Source organism: Pygoscelis adeliae, unplaced genomic scaffold (genome assembly GCF_000699105.1).
Source record: "Pygoscelis adeliae isolate BGI_AS28 unplaced genomic scaffold, ASM69910v1 Scaffold183, whole genome shotgun sequence".
NCBI lineage: Eukaryota > Metazoa > Chordata > Aves > Sphenisciformes > Spheniscidae > Pygoscelis > Pygoscelis adeliae.
The window spans coordinates 1,438,028-1,457,413 of NW_008824536.1; the positions used below are offsets into that span (position 1 = coordinate 1,438,028).

The 19,386-nt window shown below is 36.7% G+C and overlaps 1 protein-coding gene across 3 annotated transcripts in view; it reads right to left on the reverse strand.

The window, feature by feature from the left end:
• Positions 1 to 19,386, reverse strand: part of RNF111 (ring finger protein 111) — a 53,085-nt gene that overhangs the window by 29,068 nt on the left and 4,631 nt on the right. For all 3 annotated transcript variants that reach the window (XM_009321576.1, XM_009321575.1, XM_009321574.1), the window contains exons 2-3: positions 14,579 to 15,471; positions 4,358 to 4,484 (exon numbers count right to left, since the gene is read on the reverse strand). In XM_009321576.1, the coding sequence (XP_009319851.1) occupies positions 4,358 to 4,484; positions 14,579 to 15,452 (1,001 nt within the window). In that variant the 5' untranslated portion in view covers positions 15,453 to 15,471. The remainder of the gene's footprint in view (positions 1 to 4,357; positions 4,485 to 14,578; positions 15,472 to 19,386) is intronic.

Genomic DNA, 19,386 nt, shown 5'->3' on the forward strand with positions numbered 1-19,386 from the left:
GTGGGGGCGGGGAGGGTGAGTGAGCGGCTGTGTGGTGCTCAGTTGCTGACTGAGGTTAAACCATGACATTTATGACCAAATTGTTTAGTCCATTTAATGCTAAGACAACTCTCAACCAGATCTTAATAGCTTTTTCTTAATCAGAAAAGGACCATCAGTGAAGGCTTCATAGCATTTTGGTAGATACTGTCTATCTCATCCTCCTAGCTATGATTCCAGCTGCTACACTGCTGCTTGAGACTGCAGTTTATTTTACATCAAAGATTTACTTTCTCTATGCTTTGAAAGTAGCCCTATCTTGATGGAGAAGGGAGAAGGAGGGAATAATCATCAGTACAATTTCTTGATGGAATAACAATTTCTTGATGGAATATGGCGCACTGGGCAAAATGAAAGACATGGAGGAAGAAACTAACACGTGGGTTTCTGTATGTAATTTTCTCAAACCCGAGACCATGTGCAATATAAGAAAAAGTGACAAATTTCTACATACATGGGACTAAGTGAGGATTCAACATGCTACCAACTGCATCTCACCAGCAACCACTCAGAAAACAGGCAGAAGAGCATTAGCATCTTGATTTCACAAGGCAAATAAAAATCATAACATAAAAATTGTAAAAACAATTTTACATTGATGCTACTGATAACGTATGTGTGGTTTAGGATGAAGCACTATGTATTCATTGCTAAGCAATGGTGTCCACTACTGCCTTTTGCAGAGTCCACTGCCAGTTTTATCAGATCTCCTTCCTTTTAGGAAAATAGCAATCAGAGTAGGATTTCACTAAAAGAGTGGAGGAAGATGACAAGAAATAAATGCTGGGGGGGGGATTCTTAAAGCCCATACCACATTACACTTAAGACAAGAGACAGCAAAGCTTAAAAGCGAGCAGAAAATTGTACTATTTGCTGTCATGACAAGCAAGGTGGCACCTGTATAGCTACCCAAAAGGTCTGGTTGAAGGCACTGAAGAAAGAAACCCTTTCTCTCGCACAGCTCTAGCTCTCTAAGGCTTTTTCTTTATCTTCTCCCTATTCAGCATTACTACCTTTTTCTTTGAGATGACTTTCCTTCTTGGAACGTTCCATTTCTATGTTCTTTATCCATTCCCTATCTTCTGCTGCCCACAACACATCAATAATAGTGAAAGATGATCTCATGTCCACTGACATGCTCCTGGTTCTACATCACAACAGATGCTTTGCCTCAAAATTTTCAACACAAAACTTTTTTTTTTTTTTTTTTTTTGTCTCTAGCTTTTCCAAGTCTAAACACAAATTCTGAGTTTCTAAGGGATCCAGGTGTGTTGTCTGGAGAATGCTGGCTTCCTTCTTTCTTCCAGTAGTTTTCTTCTCTCCCACAAAAAAATTTGTATGACTGAAAGGAGGATTCAGGAAGAGACAGATTAAACACTTCATGAATTTTCTTTCCTTCTTTTCTGATCTTTAGTACTAAAATGCCCAGTAAACTTGTATGCACACTCAACCATCGGCTGACCTTCAGGTATTAGCAAGTTCATCCATACAACCCCCACCCCCCCCCGTATTCAAGTGCATCAATTCCCTTCAAAGTACGTTTCACCTGTAAATTGTAAATAAATTAAAATATTCCTATTATCTATACACGGCCACTTGTTTAAAAGTATTTTTAAAAAAATAATGTTTTTTATCTTCCATTTAGGAAGGTAGAGAAACCAGCTTTAACATACTTAAATATGCCAACCACAGATTCTTACCACAGCTTAAATTTAGAGCCTACTATTAGATTCATCTTTTATTTACTAAGGTCAAGATTAACACTGCAGAATTTTAAGTTTTTTGAAATTGTCAGGTGTAAAGTTGCAACTTCCCTGCAGAATGCTTTGTATAAAGACAAATGTCAAAGTGACGGCCTCCAGAATTTAAGTAAACCTTTTCAAATCTACAATCTTTTTCACTACTATTAATTTGCATTCTGTAAGTCCATATGTTACTATGGGGATATACTCTGCTACTCAACTAATAATTGAGTTTTGGAAAAAGTAAGTGTTAGTTCTGGAGTAGTCAATGTATGTAACAAGCATTAAAAAGCTTAGCCTCAGATTTCACAGAAAAAAGCTAGCAATACTATGAAGTGTCAAAAGAACCACCTTCATTTTTGCATTTCTGACTTTTTCTTTTTTTTACTTCCATCCAAAAATACACTTTCGCCTTTTAAAAAAATACAGTAACGTCTCTCATCTATACACAAGTTATAAAGAATAAACGTAACCATTTATTTAGCTCTGAACAGTATTCTGAGTTCGGTAAATAACCTTCCTAATGTTCAGTTTGCTTACAGCATTTATATTTATAATTTTATACTGAACTATCATTTAGATGTCCAAGAGTTGCCTTTGTTCCTTACATTGTGGTTGGCAAAACTAATATGCTTAAAACACAGAAAAACCTGCATAGGAAGTACTCTATGTTCAAAGTATAAAAGACTAGTTTAGAAGTTCCTGACTTTTCAGACTGAAGATTTGTATTTAAGACTCTTCCTCCTCATACCAAACTTCCTGGAATTGTTTTCTTACTGTGGTTTTTTTTTTTTTTTTTAGACACAGAATCATGACTTTTTCCAATACAAAATAAAACTCAACTATTTCTTTAATCTTCTCAAAAAGTTTTCAGCTGAACATTTTCAGACTGATGTCTTTTCTTAAGAGTTGAGAGCAAGTACAATAAATAGTTAAAGAGCAAAACTTAATTTGACCATTCTGTTATAATCTTAAAAAAGATAAAGAATCAAATGTCTTCGAGAACTCTGCATGTTAGAAGGTCTAACAAACCAAACAGGCCAAAAATTTAAATTCACCAGAAAATGCCCTTCGTTCAATCTCCTTCTCACTTAAGTCACCAGTAAAGACACCACTGACATCAATAACAATGAAGCGGGGGGGATGCTGCTGCTGTTTTGGTTGTAGGATTGCAGAAGGTAAGGAAAGAAAGAAGTAATTTTTTTCAAGTCTTTCACGGCTACTACACAAAACATTTCTTATTGGTGCTAGGAAAAAGAGAAAGCTGTTTATTCTTTAAAAGCATCTTATCTGTCTGAATCAGGTTTGAACTAATGTTCTAGAAGCACAATCACTTTCATCTAGCCTAATTTTTTACCCTTTAAAGCTTTACATGCAAGTTATAAGAGGCTAAAGTATTAACTTGATCTAGCTCAAGTCTTTTCAAGCATACATGTTGTTTCATAAGTTTTAATAACTATTCTCAACAAATACATTCATGTGGATAAATCAACTATTTCTAGAAACTGTTTCTAATCACTTCAAGACAGAGCATCTGTTAATTCTGCAGCTTTTGTTTTCTTTTAAACAGAAGGAAATATAAAGAAACATATTGTTGAAGAAATGAATTTTTTAAATGTTGATTTCTCTCATCTCTCCCCAATTCCCCTTTGCTATAGATTCAGGCTGCATATTTTTGTGAGTTTGACATCCTTTGTGTGTCAGAGTTTAACAAAAACTTTAGTCAGTTCCAAGTATTCATGAAATCTACATTATGCACACATTTGTCTTAAACATAAAATTGGTTTGTTCAAGGTGATATTTATTCCAATAAAACTGATTTTTGCAGGAAAACTTGTCTGTTATTTTAAATTTAAAATTGCACTAGTGAAAGCACTATCTGATGACAAACAGATGGAATGTTTTCATAATTTACTGCCTATTCTTCCTTTGTCATTATTTTATAAAAAATTGATAGTCATTCTTCATATTCTACAATTTTGTCTTCATGTTCACAAATATGAAGACATACATAATAGGCAGCCATCTCCAACAGACCCATGCACATGACAATTTCAAGTTTTCTTCTTCAAGGAGCTCCACTTCAATAGATTCTGCAAAATCTGACTAATATGGAACAATACTTCCAGAAAGGCATGGAAGAACAGGAAAGCATACACAGCAGCAGCTTCAAAAAAGTAGGATGCTTTCCTAAGAAATGCTCAGCCCTAGATAGTCAGCTCAGCCTAAACTTGCTCTCTCTAGGATCTCACCGTACAGCTTTGCTTCCCCAAAATTCTGCCCATCAGTCACACTAACTACAACCACCTCAACAACTCCAGATTAGTTGAATTGTCAAGCTTTGTCAAAGCTGTGGTTTGGGGTTTTTTGTTTGTTTCTTTGTTTGGGGTTTTCTTGTTGTTTGGGTTTTTAGCTGTTTGGTTTTGGTTTTGTTTTGTTTTTAATCCAAACCACATACTATGCATCCTGGTTAGAATTTATGTGACATAACCTCATGGGCTTTTAATGATACAGAACCTTGTGACAAACTTGGAGTCAAGCAAAATTGTATTAATACAAAGAGATGCAAGTCTCACCTGTAGCTTTCACCAACTGTGACAATCTCCACTTCACTATCTGTTGAGGTAACATTTATTTCTTCATTAGCAGTGACCTGGGGAGTGGAGGATGCTTCAATCACCACAACATCTTCATCAATACTTCCTGATAAGGAAAAAGGAAGAAGAAAGGTTGTATACTTCATCTATCTCAGGAGCTGCCATTATAAGAGACTATTTTTTTCCTAGACTTAAAATACATGTAGATAGAGAATGTCTTGGTGTATGTCAAAACTTTAGGTGCAACTGTCAAATTCATGACCTAATTATTAAAGGTAGCAATTGTGCTGTAAATATTGAAATAAAAAAAGGAAGGAAAAAGAAGATGGGGGGGAAGATATGCAAGCTTACATTCTGCTGTGTATTGGAAGCAATTACAGTGAATTTTATTAGTTGTAACACCAACGAAATTCAGTCATTTAATATAAAAACAAATTAAACTTTCAAACTAGCTAAGCAGTGGTGGTTTGTTATCATTAATTTTTTTTTTTATGTTTTTGTAGGTATTAAAGTCTCAAGCCTAAACAGTAGCAACAGGAGAAAAATGATGCACCAACTAATATGTTATTTATTTCTACAACAAAATGAAGATCACAAATCCATTGGTGTTTATAAACATCTTTACATCTACACTTTCAGTAGCATTCACAATCGTATACTAGACAGAGGAAGATAAAATGAAACTACCAATGGTAAAAAACAACAACCAAAACCCCATAAAATCAATTTAGAGACAAGTTTTGATAGGAAACAATTTCCACTTCAGGCAAAAATGATTAAAGTTCCAGCCTAATACCCAGACACATGGCAACACTTCTCTACAGCTGTAGTACTGACAGTGACAAGTTTGAGCTTGTATCTAGAATACTTAAATTGAGCTATGTATTAGCTCAATGGTGTTACTATAGTAATACCACTGAGCACAAAAGAACTTACTAAATAAATGAGCTATATAGCTTAGAAATAGTAAACTACTTTGAGATTTGCAAATTTCTTCAAGAAAGGTGCTTGAAGAACTTGGTCTCATTCAAGTCAATACTTACATCCTGTATGTACTGACTGTTCTTAGCTGCTCTACCCAATGACAAGGTGGGGCAGATTATTTTCCCGCCCTCCAAGTATCAACATTTTTATACTTTGACAAAACAATTTGCATTACTTATTTTCCAATGGCCTTTGTTTCTGGTCATACTTATCCCAGAGAGACTGGTGTCTGAAGATGGAAACAGCGAAGCTTCCAAATATTGGTATTCACCGAATTCTCACTAGTGGAAGTAGTATGTGACAAAATTAATTCTCAGAACTTGCATGAAAGTTTTGGGAAAAACAGAAAATGTTACAGTGTCTAAAAAACAAAGTCACATGCTAAAATTGAAAATACAGAGAGGCCAATTACTCAAAGTGAAAGAAAGGCAGCTAAAGTCATCATCACATTCAGAAGAATGTAAATGTCATGATTTTGATGTCTTGCAAATCACGGGCAAATAAGCAACAGCTTCCTTACACAAAACTGTCTTAGCTGCTTCTCAGACAAAACCAGCTGGCCAAGCAGCTGGTGAACGGTCAGTTAGAAGAAAACCCAACTATTTTTCCCCTATCTCTGTGCTTCTAAGTCAAGTCTCTGAAATAATCTGTCAGAATGAGGTCTTGGAGTACAGCCTCCTTGACAGGCCGACAGGAATACAGGGTGCCTGCAGCACATGAGCAACAACACAGCTATCAAGGAGAGACCCCTTAAACTTCAGCAAGCCCATGTATAAGGGATTTATCCTAGCATTAGAGCATTTCATTTACAAGGCAATTAAGAATTAAAACTGTACCGATACTGAAGAACTAGTGAAATTTAAGATGTCTTTTTGAATGTTCTGTAGTATCAAAGCTGGGGGAAAAAAAGAGTAAGTTCTCTGCCAAATGCACTTAAAATTCAAGTCTGCTGGTTTGAACTACTCCAAGCCTAATCCTAGCAAATCCATGATGTTGTGCAGTTCCACGTAATGTAACTTTGCAGGTTAAGTTAGTATCTGAAGGTGAACTTTACTGATATGTCAGTCGGAGTAATTCAAGATGGTTGCCTTGAATTTTAAGAGTGCACAAACCTGTAAAGCAGAAGGAAACTTTCTTTAGTGAGATGACTGACATGCAGAAGTAAATGGATTTTCAGAGGTTTTGCTGTATTGTTTCTAAAAATATTTGCTCAAGATAATTTTGAGGCACTTGCATGCCTCAAATATTTACCACATAAGTAACTCTTAAGAGCCATCTGGTGAATCCAAGGCTACACGTTAGCAGTAAACAGCTGAACATATCTTTAAGGTGTCTCCATCCTTAGATCTACATGGGAATATACTTGGTATATATACACACCTGTAAAGTAAATTTCTTAGGAAGAGCATAAAACCAACAGAATTTGATATTTCAGTTCTAATGTACTGCACAATTTACAAAATATACCAACAGCCAAGGAAAAAAAACCCACAACAAAACAAACAGAAAATCCAAATCCAGAAATATACCAGATGACAAAATACTTGCACATCTTTCTCGGTATTACTTTTCACCCTGCAGTCTACTAGACAAGATGTTTTTATATAGTCCACCATGACAAGGTATACTTCATTTATTTGCTTTTATGCATGTACCAGTCACTGACCAGTCATCTTCTGTCTGGAATGAACTTCAAGCAAATTTGATCTTACTTAAAGTATAAATATGAATACCTTACTCAGCAATGTATCACCTAAATGATTGACCCTGTAGGAGAACAGCTAAATCTGTATAATGAGAGTGTTACTGTATTAATCCTATACTCCTTGAAGGTAATCTCCCTTCAAGGAGAAGAGTCACTGGACTGTTGGCAACAAAATAGTTATGCAGATCTATGAGAGGTATTTTGTACTACTTTCAGCATAATACCTATGGCTATAAATCAAACAGAAAATTATCCTCCTGCAGGTATACGCTACTTCTCTCTGTCATCTCCTGAGTAACAAAACGCAGCAAGCAAATTATACTCTAGTTGTTTGTGACTAAATTAGCCTTTGGGCCACCACTGCAAGACTCATTCTACATTTTAAATGAGCTGGTTAAAAACAAAACTTCTACTGAAAATTACAGCAAGAATTTTATTAGCTTCCACTGAATTTTGGTTTTTTTCCTACTCACATCCACGAATAATATTTTATAGTGCATGCAAAACACCAAATTTTAGTTTGCAAGTTTTGCATATCCCAACAATTCAGACCCATCAACAGCAGTTAGTAATTAGGTTTTGTACATGACTAATGATCAGTAATAATTAGTAACTTCTTTACAGAAGCTTCTCCCCTCTCTTTTAAAAGCCTGTTTTATGATAGAAATCTAGTGCTCAGCCAATCTACAGGAAGGATTAAACTACACTGGCTTGAATCCAAATTTGAACATGCTCAAAATTATAATCATCCCTTAAAAACCAAAACACTCCCTCCTCCACGCTCTACATCACCAAGACAGTAAATCTGTCAGATTAAAGTACTTTATTAAGCAGAATAGAACTTTTAAAATAATATAATACCATGTAGTCCAATATTTAGGTCAGTAAATAAGGATATCTTTTCCCCAGAAAATGGCAAGATTATTTCAGAACTATAACTGCTAGGTGCTGTTGATAGAGCAGATGCAGTTCTGGGACGCAAGTTTTAGAATCAAATACTTTAATAATCCAGAAGTTAGAAGCAAGAGACTAAGCTTTGCACAGTGTAACGTGTATAATATATACAGGTTATACTCTCTGTATAATATATATACTATTACTTAACTCTGAAAGATCATGGCATAACTCAAAGATTAATCAATCATCACCAACACAAGTACCCCATCAAGGACATAAAGAACACTGGTATAATCTCCAAATTTATGTTTGGCTGATTGTTGTCCTTCCTGGAGGGTATTTTACATCTATTTTGCAATTAACATGGGGTTTAACTAGTTTAAATATTACATGTAAGACAGTGAAGGAGTTTTACAATACACAATTTCAAATGAGACAGTCTGACCAAGCCGTAAGTGAAAACAGAAGAGATTTAAAATACGCAGTCAAGTTTCAGTGACAAGAGATGACTTGAGTTCCAAGCTTTCACTGGATCAGACCAAGGGCCTGCTGAGGCCCATGTTCTCTCTGCCAGCTGCAGCAGGCAAAACTATGCGGTCAGAGTAGAAAATCCAGGCTACAATCTTTAACAGAAACCTCTCACACTACCCAGCATCCACGACAATGTTGCAGATGTCAGAGACCACTTGCTTGTCTATTCATTGCTCATGGACAGCTGTCAGTAAGTGCATCTAATCCCTTTTTGAACTTGCTGGTACTATGTGCCTCTACAGCACCTTGTGCTGGTGAGGTCAAGATAATTACCTGGATAGTAATTCAGCTTGAAATGGATAAAATAATATCCTACGAGTACTCCCCTTCTTCAGCTTTCAAACTTCTTGAACTAGGTGTGACCAGTACCCCCTGCTCCCATCCCCTGGTAATACGGTTAGCATAATTAATGCCACTTTATGAGGCAAGCAGCCATTCTCTGCGACCGAGCAGGTCACACATTTGTTCCCTTTCCCCTCATTCTCAGGCTCTGAAGGTCCTGTGAACCAAGCAGACAAACCAAACAGATTTCTTCTTCCCCTCCCTATCAGCCTCAAGATTCCTGGGCGCCAGGACAATTACTCCCTTCCTTGCTGGCCTTGAAGGTCGCAGGCACCCGGCCAACCAGGTGTTGTTGATGACCCCATCACAGAACAGGGAAGTGTAACAGCATACAGAACACTGTTTATAAAATCAAGTAGTTACAAGTCCTAAGTGGGAACCTGGACCAGAACTGCTGCTGGACAGTGAGAATCACGACCATCATCATCTGCTTCCTCTGAGGATTGAGTGAGTGACTCCTACTCTTTTATATGATTTTCAAGTCTAGATTATGATTGTTATATTGATACAGCAAACGACATATTAAGATTTGACCTGATCTGCAGAGGGTCCAGGTGACTAGAAATTATAAATTTTGTATTATAAATTCTGTATTACGCTACTTATAGATTGTACTATATTGATTCTGCTTGTAGAAATCCTGTGTCATTCTAATAAATTCTGTGCTATACTAATCATAATACCGTGCTAAGAAAATAAAGCTTTAATTGTAACTATGATTTAGTGCCATCATCATTCTGCCAAGGATCCCTAAAAGAACCCGTCTGTCCCCTTAGTGTTGGGTGACACTAGGTTAGAAGATAACAGTTTTTGTGTACCTGAGACTTATTTGGAATATACTTTCCAATAGCTGTGCATGATGGGAGAAATTTTCAAAACATACAAATTGCTTACGAGTCTGCACCCTGGTGGAAAAGACAGTCAACAACCAGAATTTAGGAGATCTTGTGCAACTGTGCGCCATGCTAATATAGGCCAATCCAAAACTCTACTGACTGTTCTTAAGCAAGCACATAAATCTTAGTCCTGTCAGCAATGCTACAGCAAGCCAATTCTAGAAGTATCTTCAGCACAGAAAGCTACAGCGGCTACAGGGAAGTGCTGAAGTGAATCCCATGCTAGCTTTTATTACTGTAACTATTTAAAGCTCCAATTCACAGCAGACAGATATAGCAACAATAGTTAATATTGACTGCTCACAAAACCAGGTGCTTCTTTCCTCACCACTTCCCAGTTCTTCCTCAACCCCTCACTAGTAAGAGGCACAGTAGAAAGGATTTGTATTCACTTCCTTGTCTACTAATGCTATTGAGAGAAAAGCTCTGGATTATGAGCTGCATCAGTTACTGTGAGAAAAGGAGCACATGAGGTAGGGAGGGATTAAGTAACTGAAAGATAATCAACTCTAACAACAGACAGCTCATTTCCACTTAATACATGTTCATCTTGAACCTGTTAAAATAATCTGAACATGAAGTGGTACATGTTTAACATTTTCACCAGCCTCTGGCTTTTAAAATATCGGATGTCTATATTCAACATTTTTGCGAGACAGACAACACATGTTAGAGGAATCAAGAGGATGACAGTGAATAAACTCAGTCTTATCATTTTAAGCAGCTTTGACCAAAAACTGGAGCAGCTTCTCAGCAGCATTACATTCTAAGGAAATAGGCAAGGACTGTCTAGCACTAGCTGCTCAAAAATATAAAGTAACATGTCAGACCCTGACGGAATTTCAAGTGCTATTAGGTGAACAATTTATGACAATGCAAAATTCTACCCAGCTTTTTTTATAACAACACTTTCCCATTTCCCGTGGTTCAGCTTTACTGCCAAATCAGACTATGTGAGGCTAAAAACTTGTTCCAATTTTAGCTTTTGCTAGACTTCCCTCCATAGATTGGCCACCTCCAAATGGCACCCCTGGCCCTTTAAATCCAAGCTGAAAAATCAAATACCTGTATAAGCATATCAGAAAATTTGCATTACAACGTTACAGAGATCCAAGAACAGTAAAAGTTGAAATTTTGCTACCCTTGACAAGGAAAGTCAAAAGAGGATTATCTCTATAGATGCATATACAGGTCCTCCGAGGGTTAGAGAAAAGTTTCTGAGCTACCTAAACAAAACACAGAATCAAGATCTGCGTTTCATAGCAAAAATGTTGCTGCTTGCAGTCATTTTAACTGTAAGCCCAGTATTTCCATTAAAACCAACTGACCAACATTCAGATTAGAATATATACCCCTGAAAGCACTTGTACCTTCAACTGTAACTGTATTGTTAAACTACATATAGTTGTTTTTACGTTATCCTTATGCTCCCAACTCTCCTCTGTCTCCTGAATGAGCTTCATCTGGTCATCCTGGATTTAGTGAGGACAACTGCCTTTCATGGCAAACAGTTGGTAAAATAATATAATCTATTCCCAGGTGTCATGATTTCGTACTTGTTCAATACTCTCCCACTCCTTGCAAAGCACAAAGTTCCACCAGAAGAATAGCTGAAGCTCTGATAGAAAAGGAAAAGGAGGAAAAACCTTATATAGTGTTGTTCGGGGTTTTTTTGGTAAAGGTTTTGTAAAAGGTTTTGTTAAAAAAAAAAAAATAAACACCCCACCCCCCAAACCCACACACATCTCCATTCATATAATTTTCCAAAAACGCCAAGTTAGTTTTATTAACTACAAGAACTAACCTGCTAAACACTACTTTGGTTAAAAAGATCTGTTACTTTAATTTCTCGCAATAATCAGAAAGAAACATTTCCCAGAACAGTATACGCTAATTAAATTTACTGGTTCTTTAAATGCACCATATCTTTAGATAAACATCAACATTTAATGCAAAGAAATATTTTGTGACATATCCTTAATACAAATTGCTACTAAGTAGGCTACAAGACTAATCACATCACTTTGATGCCTGCTTATTAAAAATTCAGTTATTACCATATCTTTTTAAATTGTATTTTCTTTTCTGATTATTATTATTATTATTATTATCCTTTCTTAAGCCTATCCTCTAGTACTTTTACATATATGCTGCAGGCCTCATATTCTTAGCAGAAGTTCTTTGTCCTTCAGTATATTCTGAAATTTCAGCAGATGCATACATAACCTTCACATGCCAATCTAGAGCAAAACAATTCTTCCCTAACATTAACAGGCTAGTGTAGCACTACTAGCAATACAACCCTTTCCTCACATAGAAACACCATCATGCTTGCTCACTATACAGAGAAGTTGCATAGCTATTTTCCCAGCTGGCCCCATTTCTGTCCCAATTAACTCAGTAACTAGAAATGCTTTATATAACAGCAGAAAGCTACAGAAAGCATTAATCACACTTTTATCTTGCTAAAAATAGGACACTTATAAAGGAAGTCTGCTCAACTTCCCATTTTATCTGCAATGTAAATAAAATGCTCAAAATCTTCCCATCAATACATACTTCCACTGGAAAAGAAACCTACAGTATTCACATACTCTAAGCCAGAATTACTTCTCAACTCACTGCAATTGTTAGTCCTGAAGTACAGCCACCGTAACACACGTTCTTTAAAGCACACCTTATTTCAGTTACAACTGATGTCAGTATTTTAATCTAAAATTAACCGGTGCAAAGCTAATAGATTTTTCATTCATGACATGAGAATAAACATAATTTCAAATGAATTAAGTGTGCTTTTCAAGTAGTATAAAAATTAAACCATTGGACAATACACTTTCCCACATAACCAGATGAAACAAATTGCACGTTCCAGTCTTCCTATCATCAAAATAACATCACACTGAATCACTGAATTATCAGAAGTTACCTGAACAGCTGGAATATTCACTGATCATTACATCAATTTTTAAAGAGATGTCTCTCCAAAAAGATTCTTTTGAAATGCCTATGGAAAGCCTCACTTATGGAAATACTTGTTCTACACTTCAAGGGAAATAAAAGCACAGAAGCGGTATTAATTGAATTTGTGTTAAAAAAGGGCAGTAGGTTTTAACAGTTCAAGTAGACTAAAAAAAATTAATTGAAAATTCTCTCTAAATACATTTTTCATGGTTAGAAATAGATGGTTGCCTAAGAAGCCATAACCTACATTTTCTTACCCATATACCAGCTTCACTGTTGCACGGTGCTATGTGTGGAAAGAGAGTTGTTAATGGTCCTACATCATTTTACAGTTACATGAAACTCCATCCTCTCTGAAAACGAGAATAAACTATTAACTTGGAAACAGAAGTGTTAACACAGTAGTCTCCCAAATTGTTTTTTAATATGAATGTATGCATATCCCCATACATTAATTATTTACAAATCATACCCTTCAATATGCTTGAACTTGCGTGTCAAATGTAACTTTTTTAGGCTTAAAAAATTACATTTCTGTCCCCACAAATATGCATGAAGATAATTAAGGCTGTGCAGTAATTCTTCTGTTTCAGAGTTATTTATGCAGCCCTAGCACTGCATAAGTAAGATTTTTTGCATTACAAATTTTAATTCTCATATTTAAACAGTACAGTGAAAAACAACACACAAATTATTTCCTGCTACAATAGATAACAAGCAATAATCTAGTCTTTAGTACTCTGGTTCTGTTCAAGCATAAATCCTGCCCTAACATGAACATACACACTTTTTTTTTTTAAGCCTGTCCTTGTATTTTCAGGGGTTTTTTTGGTAGAGGAATGATCGGCACAGTCTGAGATACAGTTTCACTTTCTACAACACATTTGTCACTAGGCAAAAAACATGGTTGTACAGATTAACACTATGCTGTGTTCTATGTATATACTTTTCCATGCTCTCTAAAAAGCTGAACTGATAAACAGAAGGCACAACTACAACATTGTGAATGTTACTGGTCCCAGTCTTGGGACTGCCTTTCACTTGGCAAATTTAAGATGAAAGGAAGTCCAAGAAAATTAGTAGATGGCAAAAAACCCCCCACAACTACACAAGACAAAAAACCCAAAAAAAACATACTAACTAAAAAACCCCCAAAACACCCCCCAAAAAACCCCCACTCCAAACATTCAAGCATGCCCTCAAATACCGTGTCAAGACATAATAGAGAAACATCTATGTAAACCAACTGCAAGATTATTGCGTGGAGTCTATCTAGGTAAAACATTCGGTATATATACAATACTTTGCTTTCCGCAACTTCAGGCCTTTGAATTTTCTCTTATTATTTACTGCACTACTAAAGCTACCTTCAACTGAATCCTACTTCAGGCTCTTATCACAGTGATCAATTTTTTTTTTCTTCTCTTTTTTTTAAGTTGTCAAGTGCAGTTAATTAGGTATTAGCAGATATTTCTACATTCTGAAACCAGACAGAATTGTTATTCCCACAATCAGCTGACAAAGCTATAATAGGTAAAATTTTTAATACAATTCAACAGCTAAAAAAAAAAAAAAATGGAGCAACTCCACAGCATGTGACTAATCAGATTCAGCAACCTTCCAGTACATTATTTAGAAACCATTAACTTTACCTTTTACATTAAAGTTAAAGAATTCTAGATTTGTTGTAATTTTACTGGAAGCTCTGAATGTACTTTTCCCATCAAGAATTTATCGTGTAATGTTCATATTACCTGCACTAAGTCTATTTGCAGTATAACTTCTATAAAAACACAAACAACTGCCCCAAATCACTTATGAAAAAAGCATATTATACATGATGAAAGCTCATTAATAAAAAGCACCTCAGGAATTTAGTTTTACCTGAAGGAACAGCTGTACTGTTCTGGTGGTTTTCACCAGGCGACACAAATAAGTCTTCCTCCCCTTCAGTAGATGAACTGGAAGAAGATTCACTGCTGAGATCATTCTCACTGGAACTGCTAGAGCTGGGTAGTAAAGCATACTTTCTTCGAGCTAACACTTCCCGCTTTTTCCTCTGCATTAAAATTCGTTCTTTTTGGTTCTGTGTCCGCTGTGACGAACTTGTTTTCACAAATCTCTTCCTATATGGAAGTCTTCTTAAAGAACTACTGTGAAAACAGGGCCTTTTCATTAATAAGCCAGGTACAGAGTCTGCCTCAGTCCGAGGCCACTTTTGTGACCTTGCACTATGAGTTCTACTTGTTGTATTCAACACTGCCTGAGGGTGTCTTACAGGAGCATCTTTTTCTTCATCAGATGTTACTGTGTCAGAATCTCCAAAATGTAGGCTAGATGAAGGCGAAGAGATACAGTCGCTAAACGAAGAATCATTGTCTTCACTCTGTGTTTCTAGATGCTGTCTTAATCCTAAGATTCCTTGGTTTTCTTTATCAGGACAATTTTGAGTATATGAAGGACCAGCCTGCTGGCTCTTGCGTTTTTTTCGCACAATACTTTTGTCTTGGTCTGTACGGTTGCCATTCATGTCCTTCTGCTTTTGAGAATCACCACATAAGTGAGAGAACTCATTCCCTACTTTACTGGCAATCATCTCAACTTCTGCAGTGAGGCTTTTGGCTGCCCCAATAGGCTCAGGGTTCAAGAGGATCCCCTTCAGACTCTCCTGTCTCTTTGGTGCATCAGAAGAAACTTCACTCTTCATATCCGCTTTTAGAGTATAAACTATATTACATTCAGGAGTCCATTTAGACATGGAAAGTTTTAAGAAAGGCCTAGAAATAAAAATAGATATGCATCAAGAAAAAGAAGCATCAGATTTTTGGAGAGCAAAACTGAAATAAGAGAAAAGCCATTTACTGCTAAGACTAACGTCGCAGTGGGAAAAGCAAAACAGAGGTAACTGAAATACAACTGTTTCATAATATTAAGAATACTGCTTGACAATGTAATTTTGAATTAAGACAGAACTCTTGCAACTTGCATTGAAGGGTAGTTCTTACAGTCAGTGAAAACATTGTTACTTTCACAGAGCAAATATTGATGTACGTCGCCTGCAAAATGTATGGATGATGTCTGTTTTACCGATACTTAAACATGAGAGTTTTACAGGCTACTGCTTATAGAAGTTATGTAAGTTTAAGCTAAATAGCTCCAATATTTAGCCATCAACGAAACCGCATGCTTAATTAAGGCTTACATCTTCCCCTATAGCTGTATATATGGATAGTAAATACCCTGAACACAATACATGGTACAGTATGGTGACCACTGAGCTATAAAAATCAGTTACTGATTTTCATGGTTCTTTTCTGACATTAAAAAGAATAAAACAGGAGAGATGTTGAACCTTATTATTTTTGGGGTAAAGTAATAGAAATCCACTTATTACTTAGAGTTTGTTTAAAAAAACACCACAAATTAATAATATAGAGTAGCGTACAAAGCTATTTTCAGTCCCTGTATTTTTGACTCTATCCTGTGACAGAAACTGTGCATATCATATCACATGTTCCCTTAATAGTTGGTACCAGGCAGGTTCCCCTCCCTGCCAAAATATTAGGCTGTCAACATACAACAACGCAACATTAGCCTCAACGACTATTTCAAAGAAAAACTCTTGTACTGGAAGACTACTGAGAGACACAGGCAACGATAACCTCAGTAATATATTCACCTTCTACCTGCTTCATCTGGCATCTCTGCCTTCTGTTTAAATTCCCAAAAGGGAGTGACAAAAGAATTTGGTTCCCACTGTGATAACCACTGAAGCACTCTTTACTGTAACTAGTATCACTTTCTTGTGCCTCAGATGAATAAGGCTATAGTAGACATTTGACACTTGTACTACTTAAGCATTTAAGCACTCCCTCTTTTTTTCCTCCCTCACCACTTGTTTGAAGGAACATCTCCTATGCTCTTCTAGAAGAAATGTTTATGCACTGAACCAGAATGTAGAGCTGACCCATCTGAAAAATAAATTTCCCAACCAGATCAGACACCAATCCAATTCGTCACATAAGCACACAAAGAGCTATACCTGGCTTACAGCAGGTTGTGCTGAACTACCATAAGGTTGCTTAAGAAAAATACGTGCAACTATACCTTATGTGGTAATGAGGCTCCTTAAGCAGCACAGCTGGAATATGCATGAAGCCACAAAAAAAGTCTAAGGTAACAACAGCAAGATCTATGGCAGGTTAAGTAGCATTGCCTACTCAGGTCCGTAATCTTCTGCCTGAACCTCCAAATTCTTCAAAATGCTAATACATTCTTACATCTGGTGCTAATATTTAAAGCTCTTGTTTATTTTGTCATAGAACAAATCAATACAAGATTGAGACTACAGAACAGAGTCAAATCAACATTTCTTAGATTGTTTCACAAACTGATGCTTTCAGGAGCAGCTGTGAGCTACTTCCTAACAGAACCTGAAGAATGACTTATTTCAGTTTGCAACAGGTATAAACCGATGCATTATCCCAGGAAGCCTATATTCTCTTCATAGCTATAAGCAACTAATCTAATTCTTCAAGTGATGTACTCCGGAATAAAAATTTTGCACAATGCATATATGCTGCAGTACTAACATCTAAACAAGCCGTAAGTTCACTGAATGTTTCTGGAAATCAAGAATCCTGTGGGTCCTAGAACCTCAGCTGAAAAGATCCATTTGAATGTTCTCACTGGAAATCCCACAAAATTTGTAACAATTACTGTTAAATGTGAGGCCTATATCCTGTGGTAACTACGAAAGTGTTGCTGTTTTCTCCTGGAACTACAGCAGATAGGTGTGTTTTACATCAGTAAGTCAAAAAGTAACTGCATGCAAGCTGGACTAAACCTCTCCTTGTCAGTAAATACAACAGGACAAGTTCTTACTTTCACTTCATCAAAGCACAATTCACAGTAGGAGATATTTCTTAAATGTGTTAAAGGGAAGACTGTTGCATCCTGGACAATATATATATATATTTTAATTGCAATAAGATTTAGTGGAATGCACTATATAAGGCTACCCCCTTCTCTAGGACTGAAAAAAAGAAGCTGCGAAATTGGAAAAAAACTTGGAATAAACATTAAGAGTGTAAGAAGTCCACATAGTAAACAAAGAGGCCTCTATTAAAGCTGTAGAATTCTGATATCTACCATTCTATGCTCTTGACAGCTCCTGAGGAAAACACCAGCTCTCACATGCTCCTCCCTATGCATGTACTTACCCTCACATACATGCACCATCTTTCTTTGGAAAAATTGAGACTTTCATTTTATAAAACTTCTAACAAGGCCAGGAAATCATAGTTCAAACATGTTATAAGCACACAGAGAACAAGCAGTACATAGTCTTTTTCTCATCCTCACAAGGTCACCCTTAAGGCAGTATTTTTGTCTGTTATTTATGCACCACTGTTTTGCAGAAATGCAACACTTAATCAATTTTTTCCACAGTCCAAAAGCAAGCCAGCCCCTCCCAGACTGACACCATATTTCATGACAAGTTTTTTAGAAAATCTACAAAATACTTCAATTCAGAAAAAAAAAAGTTAATTTATTCAGAAAGTCATAACTTACCATCATACACTACATGTCCAGCCTATACACAACAGTTTCCTGTCCTTTTAACATGATAAATTAAGAGAACAATTTTATTTAATTCTGAAGTTTTCTTAAGAAACAAAAATCTGAACATTTTCTCATTATGTGAGCACAATCAGGGGCTGGTTTACAAAGGACTCAGTTCTACTCACTGGAGTGCTTCCCCCCATTTTATTGTTGAACTCTAGTGTGGAAATCTCCATCAATATGAAAGTTCTGCATTCTGAATGTGATTATCTTTGTACAAGCTCTGTTTATTTTAGCACAGAGGCCACTGTGCTGAAATACAGATAGAGCTATTTAAGTTACAGAAAAAAAATGAAAGCAAGAAAATGTACACTTTGAGAAACCTCAAACTACTGTAAGATGACAAAAAACTTGAACCACCACACAGTGAAAACTAGTGCACTTGAAACACTATTTACTAGCTTAGTTTTATTCCAACAGGCAGCCTAGATATAATAGCCAGTTAACTCAGATTCAAACATTTCATATATTTGCACTCTTACAACTATGGAAAAGTCTGCAGTAACTCAACTAAGTTATCACAGAATCATAGAATAGTTTAGGTTGGAAAGGACCTCTAAAGGTCATCTAGTCCAACCCCCCTGCTGTGGGCAGGGACATACATCTTTAACTAGATCAGGTTGCTCAGAGCCCCGTCCAACCTGACCTGGAATGTTTCCAGGCATGGGGCATCCACCACCTCTCTGGGCAACCCGTGCCAGTGCTTCACCACCCTCAGCGTCAAAAATTTCTTCCTTATATCTAGTCTAAATCTACCCCCCTTTAGTTTAAAGCCATTCCCCCTTGTCCTGTCGCAACAGGCCCTGCTAAAAAGTTTGCCACCATCTTTCTTATAAGCCCCCTTTAAGTATTGAAAGGCTGCAATAAGGTGTCCCTGAAACCTTCTCCTCTCCAGGCTGAAAAACCCCAACTCTCTCAGCCTTTCTTCACAGGAGAGGTGTTCCATCCCCCTGAGCATTTCTGTGACCCTCTTCTGGACCCGCTCCAACAGGTCCGTGTCTTTCTTATGCTGAGGGCTCCAGAGCTGGACGCAGGACTCCAGGTGGGGTCTCACCAGGGCAGAGCAG